The 10,595-nt window shown below is 45.4% G+C and overlaps 1 protein-coding gene across 1 annotated transcript in view; it reads right to left on the bottom strand.

The window, feature by feature from the left end:
• Positions 1 to 288: 288 nt before the first annotated feature.
• The window catches only part of LOC8030189 (chromosome-associated kinesin KIF4), a 71,043-nt gene continuing 60,736 nt past the window's right edge, over positions 289 to 10,595 (bottom strand). Inside the window, exons 24-26 of the mRNA XM_029994636.2 lie at positions 7,773 to 7,820; positions 5,457 to 5,594; positions 289 to 1,675 (exon numbers count right to left, since the gene is read on the bottom strand). Coding sequence (XP_029850496.2) covers positions 1,595 to 1,675; positions 5,457 to 5,594; positions 7,773 to 7,820 — 267 coding nt within the window. The 3' untranslated portion in view covers positions 289 to 1,594. The remainder of the gene's footprint in view (positions 1,676 to 5,456; positions 5,595 to 7,772; positions 7,821 to 10,595) is intronic.

Here is a 10,595-nt window from a genome sequence, read left to right as displayed (position 1 = left end):
GCTATCTTGCTTGTCATTAGATTACAAACCTGACATAACAGACAACAGCTTGCAAGGGAAATGAAAGTGAAGGCAGTGGTGTAAGCTGAAGTGAGGACACCTGAATATCAGGATGGCCAAATGTTAGCCCCTATCCTGAAAAAAAACAAAAACACTAAAAACTGACGAAGTTTGTTATCATTCAAATGGTGCAGCCTTTTTGTCAGGCGGACGTGCCCGACACACGTTAAACCTATACACCTATTCTATGATTCAGTTCCTCCACATTCATGAGGTTCTGACACCAGATTGAACACAGTTTTTATAATGATTTTCTTTATTCATTCACTCTCCATTGGCCAGTTGTCTTTGTGGGCACATGGATCAATTCGTTCTGATGAGAGCATATAAAACAGCATAAACGAACCTCTTGCGTATATTATGCCAAAACCATGACATTTCGGCAAACATGAATCTCTTAAACCATACTAATAACCGCGACAAGCTTTACATTAAACAAAGCACTCAGTCATCGAGACAAACATCCTAATCAAAGACACGCAGTGCAAAATGCTAAAGATGTTTTATCGTGCAAAGAAAACCAAAATAATCAAGCTAGTTAAATCGTGCACTCACAATGTCTGTCGTCAATTAAGTGCGTAAAAAAAGATGGCCAGTGAATGGAGACTGCAACAGCACTGAAAAGGGGAACACATTAAAACCACAAATAAAAAGGCATCTCCCCACTTAAGAAAAAGGGAACCTGTAGAAACTACTAGGAGAAAAGTGGCAATCAGTTCATCTCATGAAGCACCACAAATGATCGTAGACAGAATATTTACACCAGAGCAATGCTATTTTGGGAAATTTTGGGAAAACATGCTTCCAATTCGTGCAGCTTGGTCAAATGTTTACCAATATAAATAAATTGGGCTTAAAACAAAACCACCGCACAAAGCTTGTCTTCATGAATGCAAATCTACAATTTTTACATTTGTGAACAATTTCATGCCACCAACAACCGGTCATGAGAACCTAATTAAAAGTACAAGTTTATTGACAAGTCATAGTTTTTTTGCATATTTGATAAACCAAATTTCAGCACAATGAATAAATAAACAAAAAAGTTGAAGTACCTTGAGCTATAGTCCGGTGCAACTCAAGAAGGTAGGGCGAGGGTAAGACTGGCCGGGCAAAGTAAGCAGACGGAACGCTGGAGAAGAAAGGGGGAACCTCTGTTTGGCGTTTTGTCTGCTTCCTCCTCCCCGGCCTGTCTCACCCACGCCCTACCTTCTTGAGTTGCAACGGACTACAGTAAAATTGTGCATTCACGAAGTCTATCGTCAATATAAAGTGCATAAAAAAATTGTCAGTGAAAGTAGGTCGTGGCAGCGTTAAAAAGGGATTGTATTAAAACCATATAAAAGGGCGTCTCCCGTCTAAAAAAAAAGTGGCATGCAGTTTTATTTCGGGCAAGCCACAAATGATCATATACAAAATATTTACACCGGAGATACACGCAATGAATAAGATAAATAAATCTCCGCGTGATGTTATATTTAAGATATAAAAAAAATTGATCGTCAAAAGTTTAAAAAATGTGGCAGGTAAAGCTTCAGTGCAGCTGCATTTTCTTCAGGTTGCTAAGCTGCTTGCTGAAGTGGAGGACCTTGCTCTCCTCTTCGATCGGTACGTCCTGCAGGAACCAGACAGAAAAAAAAACTAAACTGATACTTCATCTCTAACAGAGTCTGAGCTGTGTACTGGTAGAAAACAATCTACGGTTTTCAAGAAGTAGGGTTTTGATACAAACTTCAATGTAGCTTCTGCAATTCCCTTAAACACTTTCTGTGATAGTTTATGGTAATAACTCAATCTATGGGCTATAAGCATTCTAAAAAACCAAAAGTTACATCACATTTTTTATTATAAAGATCACCTTGGAACTTGGCTTACAAGTCCTTCATTCGTTCGACAGTTGAATATGCTGGTCTAATTTGGAGTCCCTAGCAAGATTACTTCCTTAAAAAAGTTGAATCCATCCAAAACAAAGCCATTCACTTCACTTTTAGGGATTATTCTTTTACGTCTAGTGTGACATCTCTAAAGTCGAAAGCTGTCCCGACATATATATTGCAACAGACGCAAAGTATCTCGATTGACCCTTTTTCGCCGCATATGCTACCATGATCCACATCTCAAGTCTGCTTCCACTTGCTTCCAATTTTTTCGAGGTGTGCTCACCAGCACATAATCCGGCTGCCCTCCTGCCGAGTGTCCTTGAAATCTTTCTGTTAAGGAATGGAATGCCCGACAGTGTGGCGAACGTCCAATTGTAGTCAATTTACGTGTGCTTGCGAATAATTATTCCATATATTTTGACCCTATGTACTACATTAAAATGTAAATATTGCTTTTTTTCGTTCCTTTTTATGCAAGACTCTGTATAACCTTTTTTTAATTTTCTGCGTTTGGTGTTTAAAATATTTATCCCCCCCTCCTCCCCTGGAATTCCTTCGGGCACTTTGAGATAAATAAATTAAAATGAAGACGGAACTACCGCAGACACCACAGAACTTGTCACACAAGGAAGGGCAGGGCTCTGCACTTGCTTGTCCAGTGGCACCATCTCGTCTCAATCTTTTAGTGCAGGTTCTAATAAAGAAATCGGCCACGCAAATGCGTGTAACGTTTGGGTCGTCTTAGGGCGCTTAGAGCCCATAGATGGAGTCCTGACCATAAACTATTGCAGAAAGGGGTTCAGTGCCCCTCTAAAACACCAGAAAAGAAACGAAAAATTGCACCTTTGCTAACTGCGCCCCAAAACGGCCTCGACCTCAAAATCTAGAATATTTGAGCTGTTAGTCTACAAAAATGCTTACGATACTGACTGGACATGTGTTTTATTTGCATGAGGTCGCCTGAGAGAGGAGAGAGAAAAACATTAAAAGAGAAACAACACAGATATGTGCGCACAACCACATATGTAAATAACCACCAAAATGTTTGCATCACGACGGTTTAGTAACATTTGATCCGTTCTATCAAGTATAGTTCCTTCGCCTGCATGTTTCCAAATATTTTCGATTGCAGCACACAATGTGCGAAAGACACAGAACGTGCCCACGCCTACAACGTGCACACGCCTACAACGTGCCCACGCCTACAACGTGCCCACGCCTACAACGTGCCCACGCCTACAACGTGCCCACGCCTACAACGTGCCCACGCCTACAACGTGCCCACGCCTACAACGTGCCCACGCCTACAACGTGCCCACGCCTACAACGTGCCCACGCCTACAACGTGCCCATGCCTACGTGCCCCCCACGCCTACAACGTGCCCACGCCTACAACGTGCCCACGCCTACAACGTGCCCACGCCTACAACGTGCCCACGCCTACAACGTGCCCACGCCTACAACGTGCCCACGTCTACAACGTGCCCACGTCTACAACGTGCCCACGTCTACAACGTGCCCACGTCTACAACGTGCTCACATATACAACAAACACGTACGTCAATACAACCAACGGTCACAACCCGTCTTCGCTAAACCCTAAGGCCCGACCACACTAGCGGCAACAGCGCTGCGGGTCGGCGCCGCCGGGCGGCACCACAGTTCGACATCCCAATGCGAGGGGGCCACATTGGCCTCCATTTTGCCGGCATTTGTCACGTAACAGCAGTGGATCTCGTTGCGCGTGCACTTCCGCCAGATTTCTTGCACTTTCGTCGTCTGCCCTTCGTTAGGTTTTTCCAATTTGGCGCCCATCCTCCACATAACTCAACCGAAACCGCATCCCCTGCCTACATGGCAAGTACAGTCAAACCCACTTATAATGAACGCGATAGTTCTGCAAAAAGTGGTCGTGTTATCAGTAGTTCGTTATATATGGACTTGCCTTGAAAACACGGTATAAATAAGGATAATGAAGCTGGTATTGGAAGTTTCACTCAGCCAGTTCTTTATTTAAAGAAACTGTTTGCACGATTCTAACGTGCCCCCTATCCAAACGCGCAGGCAGATTTAGCTTTCAGATCATCAAAAAGTAAACTGCTGCTGATTCGATATTATGAAATGCACGCCAACAGAGAAATAAATGCTGCGTACTGGTCCGAAGATGGTTCTTCGCCGTCCACAAAGGTAATTAAAACTTGCTTTGGTATAAAGCATTTCAAGTGCCGCGCTTCCTGCGCATGTAAGGCGCAACCATCGCCTCTGGCAAGGTCGTCTTTCAAACAACACTTTGCGTGATCGTCGGGTAGCTGGGATTGCAAGGCCACACAGTGCTTTGTTACCTTTTTTCGCAACCGTGATGCCCCTTCGTTTAAATAAAGCCTCCTACTGTTTTTTGTTTTTTCTATCTAAAAACAACAGACACGAGTCCGTAGACGCGTCAGAGTGTGCATGATACAAATACCAAAATGGCGAACGTAAACAAACGGTCATGATAGCGATGGGGCTAGCCACTTTATACCGAGCATAGAGTTTTTCTCGAGTTGAATTCAGAGTATGCAAACACAGAACGTACGAATGCAGCACGGTTTAAAAATTGACATCTTCTCCTCCTCTTTCCTGTACACGCACAAACTGCAGATTATGCGACCCGGGAGGGCGTTTTTGCTTTTGTAGTTGTGTGTTCTCCCCAAGGAAGTATGCAGCCTGGCCGTGGAAATGACCTTGAGCGCGTCCCAAAACGCTGCTGTTCTGGCCTTTTTTCTTTTTTCCAAAGGCGGATTTTTGAGTTTTTGTTGTAACAGCGTGATGCTTTGAAAAACAGTTGTTTTATCTGGACCAATTTTAATGAGTGGGGCCTCGAATTCATACATTTTCTGAAAACTGGTTGTTATATGTGGGATCGTTATAAGTGGGTTTGACTGCATGACGATGACCCGGTGAACAGCGTGAATGGACCACCCTAGCCTGCTCGTTGATCTTCCAACGTCGCCGCACTCTGAAGACAAGAAGGCGCATGTTCTGGTTCCGGCAGAGTTGGAACTACCGAATCCCCGAGGGACAGGCCAGTGCTTTTCAGCCCTAGCTGCGTGCCAGAGATCAAGGCTACTTTCGAGAATGAGCAATACAATCAGGTGCGACAAGTGTTTTCCGTTAATACTATTGCGGTTTCGAAACACCGCTCCGTTGCGAAAGGCAGCGGGGCAAATAGAGATCGCAAATGAAGTCGTGTAACACTCCTTCGCAACAGGAAAGATGCACGGCAAAGCGGCTTGCGCGTCGCCATGACACCGGAACGTCGCTATCTGCACCTGCTCTTATTGGCTCCTTCTTTCTGCGACAATAAAATGGCGAGTCCCCAACCGCACGCGGGCCGGCTGCTCGGACAGCGCCGTCGGCATGCCGTCGAGGGCAAAAACTGGTTTGGGACGGCAGCCCACGGCAGCCGACGACGTACAGCAAGCATCTGCGATGCTAGTGTGGCCACACCTTTACTAGGGAAGAAGGGTCCCTTACCATTGAGGGTGCAGAGCTAGCACCAGCGCAGCCCCCCTTGCAGCTGCACATGACGCTGCACGACCTTGTCCTTCGTTTGCAGCCGCAGCGTGCACCGCACAGGCCGCGGCATTTGCACGCTGCACTGGATGAGGAGCGCTGCGCACACACCACAAAGTCGCATCGCACACAGTTTGGACAACTGTTGAAAACACTAGCATGCAGACGAGCAAATGCCGTTCGCTGAACGTCGATCCAATGGTTTCGCAAATGTCTGGCAAAGAACAGGCCGCGACTGGTCCGGCAGCAAATGGCCACTAGCAGTGGTAAGCGTAACATATGAACCTTGGTTACTGCATTTTCAACCCTTCAGACCCTTCAGGAATCCTTCCAGTATGCTTCAAGAATCCAATTATTCACTCCACGTTCAATTGGATTGTTGTATTATTTCTGGCTTCATTGTAGCCAGAGGTTAAGCTTCTCCCAGAATCCTTCCAGATTGATGCGATTCTCCCAGAATACCGAGTCCTACGCACTACATCGCTGGATTGAAATCTCCTTCCCGTATCGCCGAGTGCGCTGGCATTAGACCCAATTTTTTGCTTTGCTCAGTGTTCCGATTAACTTGTTTATATGTGAACTTACCTAATATTTTGTTCTATGTACGCCATTCGTACATCCTAGCCCACTCCCCTTAGTAATGGCTTTCGGCCCAAAAAAAGTACCGTAAAGTTCCGAAAGAACACCCCCCCCCCCCCCCCCCAAGATCGCCCACTGGATAAAAAGCAGTAACATAAAAATTCGAAAACATCACCCCCCCCCCCCCCCCCTATCCATCGGATGCCACGCAATGTCCGATGGTAATCGCATCCACCGCGCAATCTGCTGTACCGGCATGTCTGACAAGCGAGTTCGTAGCGGGTTCCTCTGTCTTTTTTTGCGATATGCACGCACAATATCGGCTCCTGTAACATGAGAGTTGTTCCCGCGTGTATGCTGCACCGTAAAATACGATTCTGCTGCCTTCGCGATCTGCAGGATTTATTCCTGTAACGCAAGAGTTTGTAGCGAATTTCCGCGCTTTTTGTCCTCGATCTGCGCGCGATATTGGTTCTCGTGACTGAAGTTTGTAGCAGGTTCCTTAGTGTATATCGCACCATAAAACTTGAATCCCCTGCGTCCGCGATTCGCGGTATTCGTTCTCGTCAGATGAGATTCTCGACGGGTTTCTGCAGGTCCTTCACGTCGTGAAACACGAATTTGTTGCGTCCGTAACTTGCAGTACCCTTTCTCGTGACATAGGAGTTTGTGGCGAATTCCTGCGCGTTTTTCGCAGCGTGAAACTCAAATTTGCGGTGTCCGACATCTGCAGCATCGGTTCCTGCTTCGCGTGGTTTGTAGCCGGTGCCAGGCTGTTTACCGTTAATTTTTGATAAAGTTTTGCTGTGGCATCCTCAAAGATAGCCCACCGCATGTTTTTCACAACTGATCTCTTCATTTTGGGCAGGCGTTCGTTCAGAATGTAACGGTAAAAAAATAAACAAATAACAATAAATGAACTATTTATACAAAATGAACTCTTACAAACATCCTGGCCACAGTTCCAGGATTAGGCTACACTATTGACCGAGAACGAAATGCCTCGCATTTAATGTTTTCCTGGAACAAGTCTTACATGCTAAGGGATCTGCAAACCAGTGGTTCTCAAATGAGGTCCCCCAAGGCCTTCTTACGGTCCCCAAAGCCCTCGATTGAGCAATCAAATTTGTTAAATTGATGCCGATTGTTATTGCTGAACCGTGACAAGTTTGACCTTTTTCATTTTTCTATTATCCGTGAAAGTATATAAATTGTGCCTCTTAAATTTTCTACCTTGTTCTACCACATCAAAACTGCGAGGTTGTTCAGGGGCATGAAGAAAATAGAAAATTATTATAAGTATCGTTTTACATGTACTCCGAGTGAGTAGTCTATGTTGAAAAGCTTAGAGGCATCCCCATAACATCGGTAGTTGAGAACCCCTGCGGCAAACAATGCGAGGGACTTCGCCTCGCATGTTGCAAACCGGAGAGAATGCTTGCCTGAACGGCCAGGCGGAACCATACTCCAGGTCGCCAGTCTGGCAGCGCCATCAAAGACAACAGCCGAGAAAGCTTAACCGATTCCGCCTAGACAACAAAACCGGAGGGTTGAAACTACCGCGTCGCCTAAAGGAGTCTGCGTTCGGCTGAGAGTCGTCTCTAATCGGCAAAGGACGCGAGCCTCGGCCAAACGCCGACGAAGCGTTTCGGCCTCCTAACGCTCCCCATCCACGATCGACTGGGAGCAGCAACTCACCTTCATCTCCGGAAGGTCCTCGTCCCGGGACTTCCTCTTCCGGTTCGTCTGCGAGTAAAATGACTGGTTTGAAACGCCCAGACACCACCAAACCGAGCGTCTCTCTCTGCCATTTCAGGACTAAGGCAGTCGTCGACAACACCTGTGCGTCCCTAGGCAACAAAATGGCCATGCCCATAACGCATAAAAAGGTAATACCGGCAACAACACGAAAGTGAACAGTTCATCCTTCTTTCCAGTTTCACAGCTCCCACAACCTTTGTCTAACCTCCACCCATCAAACAGCATGTAGTTTGGGATCCAAACTTTCTGTTCTAGCCCTCGCCGGGACTGTAACATGTTTCCCACATTCTTTTTATGGTTCCCCACGTTTTTTTTTATGTACCTACAAATTTTGGAAGTCTATTCTCTTTCATATTGCTGCCTACTATACCTTGCAAACAAAAGGATGAATCATCGTTGCAGCGGATATTTGTACAATGGGGGGGGTTGGGGTAGAAAGCAAACATGCTATGCTACTTCATTTCACCTGAAGTCCAGATGCAGCCGGCACTACGAGCCGATGGGACAAATCAGACTGCAAAAATGCATCATCATAGTGTTCATCACGCTTCTGTACATGTTCTACCACCAATCGTGAATAGAAAACGTCAAGTGACCTGTGCTTTCGACGCTGCTCGGTCTGTCCAAATAATTTGTGTAGTCGGCTGTGCCATTACTTAAGCTAAAACTAAGTACACTGGGTCTAAAAGCTGCTCACACATTTGTACTGGACTGTGGTCGAGAGAACTGCACGGCGAGAAGTGCAACGTAGTCCTGGCGAAGAAAGTGAGAAAATTTAAACGTTGGTTTCCGCACAACCTTTCTTTGTAGTTTTCTCAATAACCATACTAAACTTAGAGGTGATTAATAGCATGCCAGGACGTTTATAAAGTCTGGGTATTCCGAGAACATGTCTAGTATGGGAAATAGTCGCTCTTAATATTCTCATCATTAGTGATCCCACAATGGAATAATAATGCTTAAAAGTAGGGGTGTGTGAACACGGAACAGTAGTTATCAAGTCGAGTACCGAATCAAATTATATTTGTGAATTAGATTATATGTGCAGAGTATGCCCCTGGTGCAGAATATGTATCTCGTACGGAACAAAAGCTCTAATGTGTAAAAGTTCTGGTGAAAAAAAGAAAAGAAAAGCAGCTGCTGATGGATGTTGGGCACTAACGATCCAATTTTACGCACAAGCATTATCTGTCTACCCTAAATGTCACAAAAAAAAACAAAGTTACAGCCATGTGTGCCTTTTGTCCTCGTAAAAGCACAACCTAACATCGCGACATGTACTTTTTTTATATTTATAGATCTCAAAAAAGGGGCATTTTGCAATATTTGGTCTCAACTTTAAAGGAGAAAAAAGGGCACCCCGGATTTTGTTTTATATAAATAAACAGATAGCTGTTAAATGTGCGTAAACAGATTTAAAACATTATAATTTGAAGTAAGAGGAAAACATGTGGTTAGGTGGCACAAGTCACAGTCTAACTGCCGCTATGCCCATCTATCCTGTTTTAGAGAGTGTACATTTAAAAGAGGGAGCAAGCGAAACAAACCACGAAGGCAGCTCCTGCGCAGATCAGTCGTAAGTGCACACGTGTTGTGTAGTCGCGTGGAAGGCGAGCAAATGGAAGAGCGACGACGCTTGCTCGATCGACACTCTCGTCTTTTCGTCACCTTCTCGCAGTTCGTAATTCCCACGGGGCTGTCGAACGGTTGGAAACCCTCTCAAATCTAGGCACACTATTTTTCTGTTCCGTTGCGAATCAGAATTTGCGGCTTGCAGTTCCGAAAGAACGACGAAAACAACTCTGCTGGCTTCATTGGCGTGGTTAACGTGGTTTTCTTTGTGATCTTGTCACCGATTTCTGTGCGTGTGGCAAGTGTGTTCTACATCGGCGCGTCAATTTGAAACAAGGGGCTTTACTCGTGAAAAGAATTGCGCATGGCGCGGAATTCCAGCCTCCCAACAATTCCTCTCTGGAAGCGGTGCAAACGGGATGTTCCAGTTTTGATTCAAGGTTAGATTGAGTCACGATCATGAGTAAATCTGCACGCTATAAAGTTTGTAGCGTTCGTTACTTCTATTTTTTTCTAAGCTGTGTGTTAGATTTTTGCAGAACGGTGGGACCAAGAGGTGTTTCTCGCATGGTCTGCCGAACACCACGACGCTAACATCTGAAGATGAAACTGCTCTTTTGGCACCTCCGTGCTGACCGTGTGTCTTTGGCTGAATATATTGAATATTCGAGTGACAGAGTACTAAGAATTCGATTCGCAAATTGAATTATTCGGGAACTTGCTATTCGATTCGAATTTGTATATTAGAGTACTCACACACCCCTACTTAGAAGTTATAAAAATGTGTGCAAAGATCGGGAGTGTTCTGGGCCACCCATATTCAGGCGCCAGTGTGCAAGCGCGTTAGGTTACGAGAGGTCCCGATGTTCTCGGCCACGGTTTGACACAAACGTGCAAACAAGTGAATAGTCCATCTACGGTCGTATGCTTTTGAGTGTCGTTAAGGCGAAAAGTTACGGAACGCCACAGAAATCGTCCGGTAAAACATTCCGCGTTAACAGGATAAATAATTGTGACATATCCATTTTTCCTGCGATTCGACGCAAAACCCGCGGAGTGCTGTCAAAAGCGCAACGGCCAATCAGGAGCAATTGCTTCCCAAAAGCAAGGGGACCAACCCTCGGAGAACCACCTTACGAAAACACGCGATTCACACGCGGGAAGCAATTTTTCATGACTGGCCATCGC

This window comes from Ixodes scapularis, unplaced genomic scaffold (assembly GCF_016920785.2).
Source record: "Ixodes scapularis isolate PalLabHiFi unplaced genomic scaffold, ASM1692078v2 PGA_scaffold11__112_contigs__length_91849675, whole genome shotgun sequence".
In the NCBI taxonomy this organism is placed as follows: domain Eukaryota; kingdom Metazoa; phylum Arthropoda; class Arachnida; order Ixodida; family Ixodidae; genus Ixodes; species Ixodes scapularis.
Note: the sequence above shows the minus strand (reverse complement) of the source record. Positions and strands in the feature narration are given on the sequence as shown.